The sequence below is a fragment of the Fundulus heteroclitus genome, chromosome 7, assembly GCF_011125445.2.
Source record: "Fundulus heteroclitus isolate FHET01 chromosome 7, MU-UCD_Fhet_4.1, whole genome shotgun sequence".
In the NCBI taxonomy this organism is placed as follows: Eukaryota; Metazoa; Chordata; class Actinopteri; order Cyprinodontiformes; family Fundulidae; genus Fundulus; species Fundulus heteroclitus.
The window spans coordinates 40,958,436-40,978,548 of NC_046367.1; the positions used below are offsets into that span (position 1 = coordinate 40,958,436).

The window sequence follows — 20,113 nt, forward strand, 5'->3', positions numbered from 1 at the left end:
TCACAGCAGAGACTGAAGGATCTGTCCATAGGACCACAATAAGCTGCACGCTCCATAGAGCTATGTGTTAAAAATAAGAAAGCAGGATTTTGAGTTTGCCAAAGGGCACATAGGCGACTCACCAAAAATATGGAAGAAGGTGTTCTGGTCAGATGAATATAAAATTAAACATTTCAGCCACCAAGGAAAGAGCTGTCTGGCCCAAACTCAACACATCCCGTCATCTCCAGCGCAAACATCCCCACAGGGAAACATGGTGGTGGCAGCATCGTGCTGGGGGGAGATTTTTCCGCATGCAAGGACTGGGAAACTAGACCGAGCTCAGGGAAGTTGCACACCTCATGGAGCAGAACCAGTGTCAGTCAGCCTGTGGTCTGAGAATGGGTTGGAGGTTCACCCTCCAGCAGGACAGCGACCCTAAGCTATATAATATTTGACTGGTTTAAATGTGTTGGAATGACCTAGTCAAAGTCCAGACCTCGATCCAGGTGAGAATCTGTGGCTAGACCCGAATATCTCTGTTCTCCAGTGAAAAGCATCCAACATGGAGGAACTGGAGCAGTTCAGCCTCGAGGAACGGGCAGAAATCCCAGAAGCCAGATGTGGTGACAAGACGGATTCAAAGACATTTATTGCTTTTACTAAAGTGTTCTTTTTATTTTTTTGTATTTGTTGTTTGCTTTACAAAATATTCCCTCTTCAAACTTTTAGGAATGTTCTGTACATGAAATGGTGCAAACTCCCAAACAATTCCCTTAATTCTAGGTTTTGAGGCCGAAAAGCATGAAAAATGCAGAGGGGATGGGGGTATTGAATACTTTTTCAACTGTAGCTATATGATATTAAAATAACTGAAAGAAACCAGAAAAGGCTACTGCTCTGCCTTATAATGATGTCTTTTTTCCTTCTGGTTGGAAACATTATCAAAGTTCAGGACACAGAAGCAGAAGAAATGTTTGACGGGTGAATAAAGCAGCACACGTTTTTGCTTGCTGTGGATTTATTTTCTTCTTTTTGCTCAGAGGACATTGTTCATGCACCAGCCAGGTAATTTCAGCTAACCTAGACATACTTTTAAATTTTTCTGCTACTTAGGATAATGTTTAGATAATTCCTTGGCTGTGGGACCTGTGTGAAAACAGATCTAGTTTCTGTTCAAACTCTCAGGAACTCACCAACACTTTGGCTACGGTTTGCATTGACTCCCTGTTGCATTTAAGGCCCGTTTAAAGCGCCAAGTACATCGAGCACGCTCGTACACACTTTACCAGCTGTGAGTTTTAATGTGGAGAGCAGATTTCTGATGAAACCAGTAGCATCAATGTAGAAACAATGTAATACAACTAATCACATATGTTTTCCTCCACATCCCCAGATCTGATCTCCGGGGACTTTAATCGTGTCACCCTGTCCTCCTCTCTCCCTGCCTTCACTCAGTATGTTACCTGCTGCACCAGAGACAATAAACCCCTGGATTTATTGTAGAACAACACCAGGGAGACGCACAGCTCATCACCTCTCCTTCCCCTGGGGGGGGGCTCAGATCACAACCTGGTTCATCTCCAGCCTGTGTTTAAACCCCTTGTACACAGAGAACCATCTGTTTGATGCACCGGGCAGAGATTATCTGAGGAGACCGCAGAAGCTCTGAGGGACTTTTTCATCTCCACTGTGTGGGAAGAGATCTGTGCTCCTTAAGGACAGGACATTAACAGTGTCACAGAATGCATCACGCACTATATGAGGTTCTGTGTGGACAACATTGTGCCCCTGATAAAGGTGAGGTGGCTTTCCAACAACAAGCCCTGCACCAACCCTGATAAAAAGGCCTTTACGTCAGTAGAAGCTCTGCCATAGTTGCTCTCATCACAGGATAGAGTCAGTTTAAAGTTTTCAGGACAGCAGCACCAGAACCCAGAACTAAATTTAACAGAAAACATCAACAGGATCACCTGAAAAAAGGCTGTGGATGTTTACAGAGAAAAATAATAATTACAGTTACTTACCTACTTAAACCACAAGGCCGTTGCAGTGTAATTATTTTTTTCTCCAGCTACAGATTTTTTTTTTTTTATCAAACTGTACAAAATAAATGTTACATGAAAGTGGAAACATTTTTAAATGATTCATCACATTCTTTTGATTTTTACTAAAATCTAGCATTTAAAAAGAGCGGCAGCACCTTCAGGCCGAAGGTATTGGTCCAGCAGTACTTTTCATGATGTAAGTCCAAAGTTGTCTGGGTCTATAAATGATAGTTAATAGAACATAGAATAACATCTCTTCTTCCTGAGGGGGCTGAGGTCTTTCAACATCTGTCGGACGATGCTGAGGATGTTTTATGAGTCTGTTGTTGCCAGTACAATCTTCTTTGCTGTCTCATGCTGAGGCAGTGGGCTGAGGGTCGCGGACAACAACAGGCTAAACAAACTGATCAGGAGGGCCGGTGATGTCGTGTGGGAGGAACTGGACACTCTGACGACCGTGGCAGAGAGGAGGATGCTGTCCAGGCTTCAGTCCATCTTAGACAATATCTCACACTGTCTCCATGACACACTGGCCCAGCAGAGGAGCTCCTTTAGCAGAAGATTCCTCTTACCCAGATGCACCACAGAGCGCCACAGGAAATCATTCCTGCCTGTGGTCATCAATCTCTACAAAGCCTCCCTCTGAGAGTCAGACACCCCCCCTCTGTAATTATAGCCCCATTTACACTACCCTTGTTAAACCGGCCCGAGCTTGGATCAGTTAACCAAGCCAAGCCTCGTTCTGACGACCGTTTACACATCACGCTATCTCGGTTCCTTGGTTGTTCCTCACCTCCTAGTGACGATCTGCGGTACTACTGCTCTCTGGGATTGAAGGCGGGACCAAGCAAATCAAAATGGCGGCGCCTGTAACATTCAGGATGTTATGGTTGAGTATTATTGTAATATTTCGGTGTTTGCGGAGAGTCAGGCGAAGAAGGCAACCATTGGTGAATTTACTTGAGAGAGTTGGCTTTTGGGAAGTGGATGAGACAAACTAACGTCTACTCCGGGTTTACAGACGCCGGAAACAACGACAGATGCTGAGGTTCATCACGCTGCTAAGCAGAATTATCTCTGGAAATCGTGTGGCACGGTAAGGAAGCACGCCGTAAAAACCGCGGACAGTCAGCTGACTGTAAGGGGATGACGAGGTCTGTTCATTTGCTCTTCGTTATCAGATAACCGGGACAGAAAAAAACAGGCCGAGCTCACACCTGGAACCGGGCTGCATTTAGCGCGGTCCAGTTATGTCTGGCTCGGTTCAGTTCAGTTTGCTTACCATTTACACTCGATAGTTGTCTCAGTTACTGAGCTCGGACTGGTCTCGGCTCGGTTAAAAAAGGGTAGTGTAAAAGGGGTATTTGACTCGAAATCATTGACATTTATTCATTCATTTGCACTGTTTTGCAATCGTCAATAACACTATATTTCAGATTTGTAAATATATATATATATATATATATATATATATATATATATATATATATATATATATATATATATATATATATATATATATATATATATATATATATATTTAAAAGCTGCACAGTGGCACAGTGGGTAGCACTGCTGCCTTGTAGCAAGAAGGTTCTGGGTTCAAATCCAACCCTGGACCTTTCTGCATGGAGTTTGCATGTTGTCCCTGTGCATGCATGGGTTCTCTCCAGGTACTCCGGCTTCCTCCCACAGACCAAAAACATGACTCTTAGGTTTATTGGCTTCTCTAAATTGTCCTTAGGTGTGAGTGTGTGCGTGAACGGTTGTTTGTCCTGTTTGTCTCTCTGTGTTGCCCTGAGACAGACTGGCAACCTTGCCAGGGTGTATCCTGCCTCTTGCCCAGTGAACGCTGGAGATAGGCACCAGCAACCCCCGCAATCCCATGAGAGATTAAGCGGGTCAGAAAATGGATGGATGGATATATATATATATATAAATAAACTGTGATTTGATATTTAGAACCTGGTTATAGATCCTGAGTAAACTCTCAAACAGTAATGGTTTCAGTATTGTGTAAATCTGCCATCTGTATAAATAGAATAAAACTAATAGTTAATGGTTTGTCAGTTCTTTCAAAGGAAGTATCATGAAACAATTGTCCTTCATGACTTCAGATGCTCTCGGGATGCTTGAAGTCTGATGTTGTAGTTGATGGTGGAAAATGAGGAATCACGCTCCTCTAGCAGACTGATCACACATTTCATATTTTCATTCTCAACACTGGAAACCTTCAGCTGACTAATATGACTAACAAGGAATGACAAAGCCAAGAAGGTCATTAGTCAGTGAGCTGCACAAAGCAGCTCTGATGTCTTCTGAGGAGCTCCGATAATTTAATCTTTTCTTGCTTCTCATCTATTCAGACCCTGATGCATAACTTTAAACCACTACTTGGATGTTCTTTGACTTTGCTGATCTGCAGCTCTAGTAAAATATGAAAAATGGAACGTAACGTTGATTTATTCTGAGATGCACAGTGAGATCAGAATATTCTCTTTCACTGTTTCCATGCGGCTCCAAAGTGCGACCCGTTCCCGTCCTCCGCTCTCCCCTCTGTGAGCCTCCCAGCTCCTCTGTCTGGAAAGTAAACAAAAGTCTGAGTCCAGCAGTCGAACGCAGGACTTCCAACCCCCTCAAGGATATCTGGCCAATGACTCATGGCTCCATGGCCTCGGTCAGAGTTTCCAAATCAATCCCCGTTGCCGCGTAGAAACCAAATGAACTGGTCCCACTGGACATCTCAATGGTTGCTCTGAATAATTCATTGATCTGGTGCAGGTTTACGGAAATAAAACTGACTTTAATTTAAGAATAAACTCAACAACACATCAAGTAACATAGATAGATAGATAGATAGATAGATAGATAGATAGATAGATAGATAGATAGATAGATAGATAGATAGATAGATAGATAGATAGATAGATAGATAGATAGATCAGAATTGATAGATCAGAATTGATAGATAAGATCAGAATTGATGCAACTTGAATAGTCTAAAGCAAAAAGTAATTTACTGACTGTGAGGAAGCTTTTCAAGTGAGGTACATTTAGTTTACCATAAATATGATCTTCTTGGTCCCATTTCTCCCAGATTACTGAGGAAATCCCTTCTCATCTTGTTGGCTTCTGCCCAGTGGAGCTTATTGTCTGAAGCTGTGACTGATGACGCTGTGTTTTCTCCTCGCAGTCCCATTGGTTGCCCTCGTTGAGGGCTTTGTGTGAACTTGTCTGAAACTCCTCCCTGTAAGCCTCCACCATCATTCAAACTCCACTCTGCTCATGTCGAGAACGAGACAAAGAGAAAAGAGGCAGGCAAAACAGAAATTACTGCACATATAGAGCAACCTGAGACCTTTGGGAAGCAATGAGGTGTTATTTCAGTTTTTTTTATTTAGTTGTTCCTTGAAATTAAACCCAAAACGTGGAGCCGAAGCCGGATCCAGGGAGATTAAACTGAAATATGAACTAAATTACCAAACAGTGCTGAAGTACTGGGGATCGATCCAGAATACAAATAAAAATGCAAAACTGGGATATAGGACAAGGGAACCAAGGTAGAAAGAGAAACCAACTCTGGTGTGAATAGAAGGAGGGCAAACTGGAGGCAAAAACACCTGCAATGTGCGAAAGAAATATTCGGCAAAATGAAACAGGAAGTCAGAAATCACAACCAAGATGTCTGTTTATCATCTGCAAACCACAGTTTTTGACATTATTCACTGAGACCTTCCCCTTATAGAAAAACCCCAGATCCAGGTGAAACAATCTTGTTTTTGGTGCAGTAGTTTAACATAACAATAATAATCAATTGATTTGCTTAAAACAAAACAAACCCATGCATTGGGTAGATGCATTAAACAAATGCCGAATGGACTCTGGATAGCAGCCGTGAGACGACCAAACCTCACTTTCAACGCCATATCCTGATACGTGTGTGTTCAGGCCATTATCAGAAAGGTACGTTTGAATCAAAGCTTATATGCCGTTTGACATGGAGATTAGCAGACTGCTAGCGTTAGCTTTGCCGGCTGAGGCTAGCAAACAAAGTAAAGGAGATGTTTTGTTTTGTGAAAATTCCCTGCTTCATAAATAAATTAACCAATGAGACCACCCGAAGTTGCTTTGTCCATGAGCCCTTAAAGTCATAACATTTCTGAATTCATCACCGGTATAAAATCTACCTCCGTAGAGATTTATTTTGAGATAACAAACCTTCAGAACAGGGTCTAGCTTGCCTCATTACAGTCCATCACTTATCTCTTCGGTGCGGTCAATTTTTCAACCCCTTTGGGTCTCTCACAGCACAGAAACCAAATGAGCCATATAAACAAGAGCCGTTGCCCCAGAAAATGCTGACTGCATCCCACAATGCACTGCAAAATCATGTGCCATTTTGAGCCCCAATAGGAAACGATTTCATAACAGGAGCCACTTTTGGAGGACCCAAAGAGTCACATGAAGCTCTGGAGCCACAGGCTGCAGACCTCTGGACAGTTGCAGCACTTAGCTGTTCTGCTGTAGATCTGCTGCGTTTGGGATCGTGGTTCTGTTGATGACCCAGTTGGGTCTGAGCCTCAGCTGTTGGACAGATGGACTCACATTGACTCTAGAGTACCTTGGCCAACTGAGGAGTTTGTAGTCCACTCAGAGTCTGATAGCTCCATCTCCGGTGGCGGCTGAACAAGCCCAAACCACAGGCCCTCCACCACTGTTCTTGATGTTTGGTTTTACGTGTTTCTGTTGAGATACTGATTTTGGTTTTCTCCAAACATGATGCTTATCATCACGGTCAAACACAGCACTGCTCTGTGTAGATTCTGCTGCCATATTGTTTTTAGCAAGAAGGGGCTTTCTCCTTCAAGCTTTCTAAACAGCCAAACTTGTTCGATCTTTTTATAATTGTCCTGTTGACCTTTAACCAGCTCACTGAGGCCTGTAGAGTCTGAAATGGATCTCCTTGGTTTCTGGTCATTTCTATAAGCTTCATGCTCTGATCTTGGGCTGAATCTGCTGGGAAGTCCACTGCTGGGAACGTTGCCATCTGTCGGAGATGTTCTCCTCTTGGGAATTATCTCTCTCTCTCTGCAGGATGATGGACTTTAGATGATTCAGCTCTTCTAAGACTTACGAGCGGCAACAGTTGCTTTTCGAAGGACATTGTGGGTTGCATTCCTTCCTGGCATTGTGTTAACGGAGTAAAGGGTTAATACACGTTTCTGCTACTTTTGAAGGTAGAAAATGAAAAATAAAACATCCTAACAAGCCCAGTTTAAGTCAGATGATGATATTTACACAGTACAGAGATATTCTGCTCACTGAAACAAGTCTCACTGAGAAAATCTGTTGTTCTGATGGGAGAGTTTGAGCTGAACACTTTGTACCTTCCACATGTTTTTTCCTCAGTTGAGGAAAGCTTTTCTGGTTTCAAGATGTCTGTTATTGAGTCCGGTTTGTTGGCCTGCAGCGTTTGGTGGGTTTGGGGGGAGGGGAGGATGTTGGGCTGAGATGACTTGAGCAGATGAGCCAGAATGGTGAAGCTGCATGTTTGGAGAGAGGGGGAAGTCATCAGCGCCTTGGCAGTCATGAACGAGAGGGGAGTGAGGAGGAGAGATGTCAAGTACAAGGAGGAGATAGCACAGGGGAGATTTCTTTCCAGTGGAGGAAGTCAGCTTCCAGCAAACCGGGCCACAGAGAAATCTCTCAGAACTTCCAGAGTGTCTTCAGGAGGTTTATGTTCAGCGACATTGAACTATTTCAGAGTTTTGATCAAATCTGACTGTCCAGAGCCAAAGCTCAAAATAAAAGAACATATCTAGCTCCTTTATGCTCTTTATGCTCTTCTGCACAGCCGTAGTTTTCTCTGGGATCGGCTGGAAAGCAACTCCGTTCTCAACAATCCCAGCCGCTGGGCTCGGGTCCAAAACCTGGAGAACTTTCCAGCTAAATGGGGACTTTTCACTTACAACATGTTACTGTTAACAGCTCAACTCGAATGATGGTTCTGCTATTTAACACTCAGGAATCTGATCTTTGCTCTGCTAAACGAATTCTCCCTAAAACCTCCAGAGGACGATCCTTTGCGGTCGCCGCTACCACTGCTGAGGCTGTTTAATGACTCAACACTGACTTTAGCTGTAAGTCTGAGTCTGAATGGACGTTTGGCTCTAGGTGGGTGAACCGTCCCGTCTGGAGCCTGGAGGTCTCCAGACGGGAGACCTCCAGGTCTCTAACAGGTCTCTAAACGCAACTTGGGTCTGAACAACAGGCCGGGACAGTTTGAACTGAAGATATCAACAACCTCATTAATGAGGAGGGTTGTGATGTCTGAATTCAATCTAAGCTCCTAAGTTTGTGAGTTCCTCTTTGATCCGAGGACCGGCGAGCTCGCTCGTGGTGTTTCAGCTCTGGCTGCAGAGAAAGTTTACTGCAGTATCTTGGCTGACGTAGCCTCAGAGTCTTGGAGACATCGCTAATTATTTCCATTCTACGGCTCAGTCCTGAGCGAAGCTGTCAAAGAACGCCCCGTCCCCATGTCTGTCAGTACCATCAGTGACTGAAACAGAACCACAGACCGTGCAGCTGCATGATCCCTTGTCCTCTAGCATCAGACCTCTTTAGAAAATGCTCTGATTTTCTGTCTTCAGATTGTTTTATAACGCAAAGCATCGCTGCAGATTTTCAGCTGAATCATCAGATTGAGAATTTCCTTTTGTAACTTAGTTTGAGCAAAGTTGTAGGAGAAAAGCTGACGGTAATTCGATCCACTCTGAACTCTGTGCTTACTTCAGAGGAAAAAAAAGGTTTCAAACAGTGGGAGGAGTGAAGTGATGAATGATGCCAGCTGCACAGTTTTTGTTTATTACTTCCCTCCTACAGCAGAAACTCTTCTCCAGGGATCCAGCACCCTAGCTCAGGAAACGTCTTCAGTGTCAAAAGAAAATATATAGAAAAAAAAATAAATGAGTGAGCTGCTGAACAAAACCGATTGTCGCTCTCAGTTGAAATTGAACGTCCTCCTTAAAAAATAGAATTCAGATTAGAACTGATGTACAGAAATAAGCCCAGAACAGCTACACTCTTCTCAGTCTTCTTTATGAGACACACAACCAGATGGAGCTCCAGTGTTTCCATCCTCTCATCTTAGACATGAGTATTAGGCTTTTAGACATTTATCTGGACAGATTTTCCCTTTTTAAGTTTCTGCCATAATTTCGAACAACAAATATGCACGGGTTTAAATGTAATGGGAATTTTCTCTGATCTAAATGAGGTCTAGACCAAGTGTCAGCAACCTTTTTGAAAAAGTCCACCCATTGCTAGGCGGTGGACCAGTTTCGTGTTAATTTGCATGTTATCTAACCCATCACAAGGCCTTTTTGAGCAATAATATAAAGTTTGGAGCTCCACACTACTCTAGACATTTTGAATTGAGAAAGCTTTCTGGATGGGAAGCGAAATGTCTTCAAACTTTGGAAAAAAGTCCAGTTGTTTTGTTTTTTAACTATTTTTGGAATGACCATGACCTGGATGACTGAGAATCTTCACCAGCACTAGTTTATAGACGTTTTATTGGGTGGAGGTCAGAGTTTTGAGAAGGCCGTTTCTCAAGCTGAATGCTAACCTGAATTTTACATTTCAGAACTAGTATCTGTCTCTAGGATCATAAGCTGAAGTATGTGGAGGTCGTTCTTCTGTTCCCTCCACTTTGAGTGTCAGAGCATGCTGCCATCACCTCCATGCTTCACAGTTGGGTTTGAAAGCCTCACCATGACTCTTTCCAACTTTCTTCCTGCTCAAACCTGTTTGACCCTCAAACATTTCTCCAGAAGACTTTCATCTCATCCATGCGGGCGGAGGCATATTTCAGACCAGCTTCAAGGATTTGACGTTGGAGCAGGACCTCCTGTCTCGGTCAACATCTTCTCAGTCCAGGTTGATGAAAAATCGGCTGCATGAACAACCTGTACCTTTAGGCCGGTTGTTTGAGCTGATGATCTAACTCTCAGTAACTCAGAAATGGCTCCTGGACTTTCCCAACTAGAGCAAACCTACGCCTCTTCTTGTGGGCGATCCATGGAGTGCTGTCCTAGAAACCCGTTCATGAGGAGAAACTCATAGCTGCACTCAGGCTGTTTATCCTGACTGGATAAAACAAATCAGAAAAACAACTGATGATGCAGTTCAGGAATTGTCCTGTTGGAGGACTTCTGCCTAAAACAACAACGGGACACATATTAAGCTACTTTTCTTTGCTAATATTGGGACCCAAACTCTGCATCCCGTCTGAACCTGGAGCCCTTCATTCAGTCTGACACTAATAGGACCGAGGTTCCTGTTCCACGCTGGTCAGGAAAGATCTACAGGATAAATAATTATGACAGGAAACAGGGTTTGATTCATATCGACAAAACTTCCAATTGACCTTGTTTTCTTTGTGTTTGTCCAAGCGTTGACAGAATAATGCTAATGGCGTTTGGCTTTTATGAAACCAGGAGCTGTGAAGACCAATGTTGCCTTTCAATAGATTAAGGAATCAACCAGTAAGCAGAAACCTAGATTTTTGGCCACAGTTTCTTAAAGTAGGATTCCTTCTGCAGCTTCACAACTGAATACAAGATAAATTATTTATTTTTATTAATTTAGAAACAATAACTGGGTTAGGTTATTACCTATAGATGGATTGGAAACACGTGGAGATCTTCTTACGGTTAATGCATTTAGCCAGACACACTGACGGCTCTGTACATTTACGCTGTAATCTTCCCAACCAGTCAGCTGCCAACAAAGTTTGTATACAAGCCATCAAGGCAGAAACCACAATTTAAACAAATGCATTCCCACATCATCAACTCTCTCTTCAGCATCTCTCTCTGCTGAGAATAGATCCTGGAGGAGAGCTCGGGTTCCCAGTGTTCCTGTCGCTCTCTGTTTCTCGGTTAAATCAGCGGAGATGCTTCTCTGGAAACCGTGCGGCTCTGCAGAACGTGGAGCGAGTTGGCCGGCGCAGCTTGTGGGCCGGGCCAGGGAGAAAACAGCCGTCTTTTCCATTAGCCTTCCTGTGATGTCCTGAAGCACCGCCTTCTGCACCAACACACAACGGGTCTGACGAAAAGCCCGTCACCCGGTTCTGTTTTCAGCAGGAGAACATGGCGCACGTGTTCACAGGCTGTTTCCTCTCAGGTCAGGTTAGATGTCGGTGAGACAATGTTAGACTTTAACAGCAAAGTCTTAAATGTAACTCATCTTTGAGAAATGGGCTAAACGTCTAAATTAGCCCGGCTCTTTCCCATTTACAGCTACAGGAACTTTTATCCGTTCGTTGGCGTTTCGGTTTACTAGACAACCTTTTTTATTCACATTTAGAAATTGTTTAAATGGATTTTAAGCGGGAGTTATTTGGGCTTTCTGGACTTTTTTAAAAATTAATTTGTTATGGTTTGAGAAAATGTTGCTTTCGCCAGGATTTTTAAAAGACCAAAACAATTCACACTAAGCTTCATGTCTTATTGAGAATATAAAGTATCAGCATTGAAAACTAGTTAATATTTTAGTTATTTAGCAGAACCAAAAAAGAATGACCAATGTAAAAAAAAAAAAAAAAGTATAGGACTGAGTTCAGAACCTTGGGGGACACCATGTCTGATGGGCCCTGAAGATGATGATAAATCACCTGTGCCTGACAGCAAAGGCTGTGATCAGGTATATATGTTTGGGGTGCAGTGATCTACCATATTGAAGGTGGCACAGAGATGGAAGGGTAACAAAAAAAACCAAACTGATTTTTCTTTCCAAAACGTTGAAAACCTAATTTATGTTAAGGATTATGAGATCATAGCTGCAGAAAGCAGTTAATGGGGAGATAACAGATAACTCACAGACACTAAGGACTCCTTAGGTTGGACATCATGGATCTATTATGGAGAAGGAGTCAGTCTAGTCACTTGCAGAATTAGACTTAGATTTAGACTAACTTTATTTCATTGCATAGAGCTTACGACAATGTAATGAGATTGCAATTGAAATAAAATACCATTACAATGTAGAGTGCAGCAGTGATATAAATGTACAGTGCAGGAGAAAAGCAGTTAAAAAAGTGTGCAGTAGAATGTTCAACCATGTTTGTAGAACAAAGATAATGGTGCAAAAAGGCATTAATTTGAAAAGTTGAATGTTGGCCATGTTGGTAATGTTGGCAGTGCAAAATATTAATGGTGCAAAATGTACCAAAATGTAGTAAATGCAAGGAACACTGATGTCACATGGTACACCTCCTTGCAGGGGTGTACACATTAGGTTCACTATAATGTTTACATAAGTGATGATGGTGGCCCACCATTTCCTGTTCCACATTGTTTGATGGTAAATGGTAAAAGGCTTGTACTTGTTTAGCGCTTTTATCAAATCCGACAACCCCAAAGCGCTTCACACTACAGTCAGTCATTGACACCCTGACGGTGGAGAGCTGTTAGGAGCCACAGCTGCCCTGGGGCTGACTGACAGAAACCAGGCTGCCATACATCAGCGCCACCTCTGACCACCGCCAGCAAGTGATGCGGCTGAAGGACACATCGACTGAGATGTCCGGAGACGGGGATCAAACCGGCAACCCACCAGTTACAGGATGACCTCCCTAACTCTTACACCACCGTCACAAGAGAGAGTCTAGTGCTGAAGGTGTAAACATCCCTCTGGCCGTTTATACTAAACATGTCAAAGTATGGTTTCTGTTTCTAGAGTATTTTTACCACAGAAGTCCACACTAGAGAAGACCACTTTTTTCAGGGTAAAGAACCTGGCAGAACCGCAACTGGATGTGGTTCATTCTTTACATTTTGTTTTACTATAGGCTATAAAAACAGAATTAAAATACATGTATTTTGATTCTGTTTTGGTTGTGTAAAAACATGTTAAATAAAACAGGACACCTGTTTTTTTAAATAGGCAAAAGCTCTGTGTTTTAAAGCCACTAAAACTTTATGTGACATGAATTTCAGGGTTTGTAGTGGTTGTTGTGTACTTGGAGGCTTTAGGAGTGCGGAAAATGTAAATGGAGTCTGTCCAGGAGGGTGTGTTTGTTTTCCCTCTCCTTGAGGAACACTTTGACCAGAGATCCAGCTGCAGGACGTTTATTTCCACCAGCTTTGAACAGTCTCAGTTCCATCAACCCTGACCTGCTTCCCTGTCACTGAAGAAAAGCATCCCCACAGCATGATGCTGCCACCACCATGTTTCACCATCAGGTTGGTCTTCATGACCAAGGAACCCGGCAGACAGGCTGTTTTCTAATGTTCTCTAAAGAACCAGAAACAGAACAGCTGCATTTAGACTAAATTAAACATCACACAGGTGTTTGATAATTCATAACGTTTGAAGGCAATTGGTTGATCTAGTTTTGATTTGGATTCATCACAGTAAAAGTGTCTTATTTTCCTTCCACTTACCTAATAAGCACTGCTTGACGTTGCTCTATGAATAAAGAACCCAATAAAATAGGATAGAGTTTGTGGTTAGAATGTAATAAAATGTAAAAAGTTTGAGCGTAAGACATTGCCATTTCTTTTTATATCTGCCCATAACTGCTGCCACTAATTGTTCGGCTCACCAATTAAACCGGTCTTTGAAATGAAATTTCCAGCTCCAGTCTTTCTTGCAGAAACCAAGGCTGTAAACTCTGTTCTGCTGTTGATGATGCAGTGAAAGAGGACAGGACTGTCAGCTGACTGAGTCTAGTTTAGTGTCCCAGACTCTGCAAAACAACGGCACTTTTATCATCCTGCTTGGGAACCGCTAATAACAGCCAGCAAATAGATAAAAAAAAGAATAAATCTTCAAACAACGGAGAAGATTTTGCCTTATCTCGTCCTGGCGTGGTTTCTCCGTGAGTGAGAAGACAGAGAGAGACACTGGGAAGCCAGAGATCCTGCGAACATGGGTGTAGCTGTGTGTGAGGGGATGGGAGAGGGCTGACAAAAGGGGGAGGAAAATTAGGCTTGCCAGCATTCTTCTCATTTAAAGCTGTAACTACAGGAAAAAAAACGGCACTCAGGCAGTCTGGGCTGGGTCTGCGTACAAGGAGAGGAGCTCTGTATTCATGGTGGTGCTGTGATAACCTGAGCACTTTTTTCTCTTCCATCCCTTTCCCCCCCTCTTTTTTTTTATATTTGCACACAAGGACGGCTCATGTCTGCCTTTTAGACAAGATGATCTGTGTGCGTTTAAGGACTTTGATTTTTCTGGGGGTCTCGCAGATTTTGATTGTGACATGTCAGGACGAGAACAGCGGTAAGTCTCTGATTTAACGCCTAATTGCTGCTGTGGTTGTCCACCCTCAGACATGAAGACCCCAAAGCTGAGGTCAACTTGGGTTGAACAGACTCTGTTTGCTTGATTCTCTTCAGACATTAGGGAAGAAAGCATCCTGTGTCGGATTCCTTTACATGCCTGCTTTATTTGCTTGTTGAAACACATCTCTGCTGCAGAAGGTTAAGACGAGCCTTACATGGTCATTGGAGAGCGTGTTGTGCAGCTCAGAGGAGCTGGTTGTCCCTTCAGAGTGGACTATCTGTCAGCGGGTGGAGGTGATGTCCCCCCGAGGCGATGGAAGTAAGCAGCTTTGGTGGAGTCTGGCAGCATCTCTGGGCCTGACACCTCTGCTTTGGGGCAGATGTTCGTAGTGTCGCATTCTGACTGGGACACCTGAGCTTTCCTGGTTTACCTGAACTCCGTTTCAGGAATGCTTTGGATCTGGGGTGTCATCAGCGGATGATGTCACCCGGGCCCGTCTGGGCTCTGAGAAAGTCCCTGCGACGGCCTCTTTGATTGAGAGCCGAGTTAACGACTGCTGAGGCGTCTGTTTGTTTTATTAAAGCCGCCTCTCCCGCTGGATAATTGTTGGTTTTCTTTTATTCTCTCATTAGCTTCAGTTTGCAGGTCTTGAACGGTTCTGGTTCCCATTAAACTGGGCCAGTTTGTGACTGGTGGACTTGGTAGAGCGCCGCCCTGTGGTGCTCTCATGGAATTACCCAACATAAAATACTAATTTTCAGGATTTTAGACTTGATTACAATTAGTTGTGTTGTGTCTGTTGAAATAGTTCAGAGGACTAAATCCTCTGCGGTGTCTGGAGTGACGGACCTGTTGCAGGTTCTGCTGCTGGTTGTTCTGAACAGGCATAGAAAATCTACAGGAACTGGGAGTTTCCCTCTGATCCAGGCGCTTTATCCTCACAGCCTTTATAATAATGTAGATTAACTTTGCTGCTTCGCCTTTTCGTACACTTCTGGACGTGAAGTCGCCACAGGGACGTTTTGTACTGACCGAGCAGCAGTTCATGCTCAGTGAGGACATTTTGTACTGATTGTGACAGATGAGGAGATTTAACCCAAGGCTGATCTACTGACTCCACCTTTCCTCAAACTGCTTCCAGTCCTTACATACCCCTTTAAGGCTGGTTGAGGCTCAATCGACACGCACTAAAGGTCGCATTGGAACCTCCACGTCGCCATCTAGTGGCCATAGTTATGTCCAATAGTGTGCGGCGTATTGAAATGAACAGTCTCCTCTTGGTTTATTACAAGTAAAAATACCTGTTATTTGAATTTTAAATGTGCAAATATATAGGCTGTAAGTCATTGAAGCATCTTTTTATGATATGACAATAGTCCACTGTCAGAAAATGTGATCATAAGGCTCCATTGAATATTATGTACTAGCAGGACGCTGTTCAGGCATTTTTCAAAGGAGCCAACCGATCCAAATGACGACAAGACAAACAATATGAGACAACTTACAGCAAATGACACATTGCTTTGAAATATTTCCATGAATGTGTTTCTTTATGAATACAACAAATCAGCTCAAAACCATGAGAAGTGAGCTGGAAGCAGTGGATAAGATGTGTTTAATGTATTTATTGTGTCTCGTTTGGGTCTGATGTCAGAAACGTTTGTTCTCGTTAAGGAATTTTGACCATGTGACCATTGCACCAAAGGATGAACAAACCATCATACATTCAACTAGTCTGCTTAATGGTTGCGTTTAAAGGAAACATCTCCGTTAACGCAAGCCTGAAGGCATTTTTTTACAGTTGAAAAGGAAGATTCGTTGAATCATAATTTTTAGGCCCAGATGGCTTTAAAACTTTGCAGTAAAAGCTCAGATTGCAGGTTTGGAGGGAAGTGGTTTGGAATCAGACCCTCTTTAATGCTGACGCTGCATTTTAACGATCAGGTCTACATGCCAGCTCATTCTTGCCCTGTTCCATAAACACACATTATGAAATAAAAGGGAACACAAAAGGAGCTGTATCTTTGCTCGGGGCGTTTTGGGAGAAGAGGAAAAAGCTTCATTTGCGTCTAGATGTGCCGTATTAAACTTTGGGTGCTTCTGCTCCGGTTTATCCATAATAACTCTGAAAACTTCCCAGCACTCCTCCAAGCATCTTTCCATATGTGCGCCGGGTGAGATGATTGCATTTGGACCCTGTTAAAACAGTGGAAAAGTTCAGGGGGGTTGGAGGCGCGGGGGGGAAAATGTGGTTCACCAGCACTTTGGGACGATGTGTGCGAACGTCTGTGGAAGGATTTAAAGACACAGTAACCAGTTCTACTTTTTCCATTCTTTCATTATTTGTGCTGCAGCCCCCAAAAAGTGCTGGAGACTGGAACATTTTAGGCTCTTTCTCTGAAACCAGCTCCAGCTGGGACAGATCCAGCCCAAGGCATAAGTGAACTATGGACACTAGCACTGGTGGTTTATGTGCCTAACTGGAAGCGGGGGCCCCAAATTAAATCCTGCTAAGGGCCCTATGCAATCTTGGGCTGGCCCTGCAGCAGGATATTGCATCAGGCAACTGGAATCCTCTTTGTTTCAACCTTTTTTTTTAATAGTTTGGGTCAAAACAACCTGCGTTAGGAAAACAGAAAGTTAATTCTTCTGAGGGGATCGGGTTCTGAGGGTTCCAGAGTCAAGCGGCACATTTTACAGCCGTCTTTTGCACCAACAAGCAGAAATGCTTGACTAATGTTGGGAGACAGAGCTGAGGTTTGGAAAAGGAGAAGGGAGAAAATGGCAGTGAAACTTGTTTCTGCCTCCAGTAATCTGAAGCAGACGCTTTCTTTTTTCTTCTGCCTGCAGTTCTGCAGGGAGAGGATTGTTCCCTCTGCGCTCCGCCTACTCTCTGATAAAGCTGTAAAACATCTTAAAAAACATGTCGCTTTGTGCCGCGCATCAAAGGGACTCTGCTTCACAGTCACAACCCCCCCCCATGTCCACCCATCCTCACGTCCTCACCCGCTCACACGCCGGCTGGCATTCCCAGCACACCAACCAACATGAGGTCACCCCGTCCTCCAAATTGCTCCCAGTTGTTGTTGCCACATCACTGACATCGCAACAAATGGGCTGTTTTCTAGCAGGGCTGAAAACGTCCAAACATGTGAACTCAGCCAGGTCCACAGACGGCTTCCATTAGGAACACATGCTGCATTTTTCAGCTCTGACTGGATTACACGCCTCCTTTCTGCTGGAGCTGAGGGGGTGGGGGGCCGGGCGGATGGGTCTGGGGGGATCATCAGCTGTCCGGTGGGAAGTGCCTGGCTGTGAAGCTGGGGTGAAGCTGGTGAGGGGCACTGATGGACCCTTAATGCCTGCGAGGAGCGCTCCATGGGAAATACTTAGGAACCAAAGTGTTGCAGGCGGCGAGGGGCGAGTCGAGGTGGGGGGATGATTTCCAGATGTTTAAAAAAAAAAAAAAACAGGGATTGTTGGAGGAGGAGAAGTAAAACATGGACAAATGTCACCTGCTTGGTCATTTGTTTGTGCAGCGGCTGGCTAATTCTGGCTCTCCCTCGAAGGTTTCCTGCTGCCTGATTGGCACCTTGTCACCTGTCTGCCCTGTGATCCCTGTGGGGAAATGACAGGACAGAACAAACAGCTCTGCCCAATCAGCGCTGTTATCGCCCTAAATTTATCCTAATTAACAATGTGCCAAAACAGCTGCTCTAACAGCCGGCAGGAAGTCCCGATGCTCCAAGGAAAATGTCCCAAACGGATGCCAAACGAACATTTTTGCATCAAGCTGCTCAACAAACCAGGAGCATTTAGTTTTTAGACTGTAAAAATCCATATTATGGATCTGGTACTAAATATATAAATCAGTGACTATTATTCCTTCAACATTAAATATTACGTTTTTGAAAAAAAAAATCTCTGTAATACATATTTTTATATTAAAATAAAAAGTATTAATAGGGCATAAATATTTTTAAATTTTTTCACATTGTGACAAACAATTATGATGGTTAATAATAATTATAATACTACTACTACTACTAATAATAATAATAATAATAATACATTTTATTTGAAAGGTGCCTTTCATAAAACTCAAGGATATTGTACAAAATAAAACAAAAAATAGCAATACAACAACAACAACACATCAATAATCTAAAACAATTAGGAAATAAAATGTTTATACAGAGTAGCCAGCTTCAAAAAAATAAGTTTTTGGCGACTTTTAAAATGGTTTGAGGATTCAACATTGAGGATTAAAATGGTCTAGTCAAAGTCTGAGAATGTGCAGCAGGACATGAACACTGATCTTCACAGATGTTCTCCATTCAATCTGACTTAGTTTAAGCTTCTTAAGGAGAATGGGTTAAAATTTTTGTCTCCAGCAGAGACAAGCTAAAAAAGAAAGGTGGTTCTACAACGTACCAACTCAGGGGGACTGAATTATATTTTATTTTTATTTTAATCAACCCATAAATTTAGCTGAGAACAAATTCTCATTTGTATGGATGATCTGGTTAGGAGGCAGAACACACGACAGATACAGATTAAGAAAAAGAGAACGTGAAACATAAGAAAACAAGATGCATGCCACACTTTTCAGATTTGAATTTTTAAAATGGTGTAAACCTTGAATGATTTTGCTTCCTATTCTGTAAAAAAAAAATAAAAAAAATTCATACAGTGTGATTGGTTTCAAGGAAACACTTTTAAGTCAGTTTTCACTTCAAAAGATGAATGACATTAATGTGATTATTTTTAATAGTACAGGTTAGATTGCAGAAGCCATTGGTTTCTAGATGGATTGGATTGCGATAGCTGGACAGACTCTGTCTTCTTGTGTAAAATAGATAGACAGAGTACTTACCAAAAGTTTAAATGTGTTCAATTTAAGCATATTTTCTTTTGAAATGTGCTTAATTCACTATTTTGCTGTTTTCCTTTGGACCCAGGCTGCTTTTCAGCTGATGTTCTGTGAAGTCTGGACCAGAGCAGCGCGTGTTGGGTCGCTTTACTCCTTTTAATTGTTACATTTGAAGGCAAATATTGTCTCTGTCAACAATTAAAAAGCAATAGTGGGAGTCGAGGAAAATAAACATTACTCCAGTGAAGCTGTCATCTGGGTCGACCTGTGTTGAAACAGCTGGTTGTGGTTTTCAGGGCAGATTAGCATCATTTTTGCCCCCTGGAGCTTTTTCTCTGCAGATCAGCGGATCTCACTCTGCTGTCAATGTTCACTCTCCGCCATCTTTACTGGATCGCTTCAGAACGTTTCAGAGTTAAGTGGTGATGCTGTTGACTAAATTCTCATTAGTCCGAGTCCACAAAGCCTTTTTATATAAAACGATGCTTTGTAATTAAACCATTTTAGCAACTCGTTTTACACAACATGTTAAAATCCTGACGTTCTCAAGCCCTGCTTGTGTTTTAAAGCCATGATCTGGTGACCGTGAGCCATAATTGCAGGTTGAGGTCAAGCCTAAATGCTATGTTGTAGCTTGGTCGTGTATTAAATCCCTGGAGGGCGAACAAGCGGAGCCGCACGGGTGTTAGTGGGTGACACGGGTCAACAGTTTGGCTTTAGATGTGTTTCTAGGCTCCCCGCAGGTTGTTGGACGGCTGAACGCCGCCACGGTGCCGAGCTTCAGATATCAGCGCCCCGAGCTACGCTTGGGTGTGGGTGGTCCGCACGGAGCTGCTGCAGGAAACATCCAGTTTGCTCAAACAAGGCCTACTTCATTTGTTCCGGGTGTAAGGCAGATCTTTTAGCAGTTAGAGGTTGTTGT

The 20,113-nt window shown here is 43.1% G+C and overlaps 1 protein-coding gene across 1 annotated transcript in view; it reads left to right on the top strand.

The window, feature by feature from the left end:
- Positions 1-14,064: 14,064 nt before the first annotated feature.
- Positions 14,065-20,113, top strand: part of col5a2a (collagen, type V, alpha 2a) — a 55,449-nt gene continuing 49,400 nt past the window's right edge. Inside the window, exon 1 of the mRNA XM_012880882.3 lies at positions 14,065-14,315. Within this exon, the coding sequence (XP_012736336.2) occupies positions 14,234-14,315 (82 nt within the window). The 5' untranslated portion in view covers positions 14,065-14,233. The remainder of the gene's footprint in view (positions 14,316-20,113) is intronic.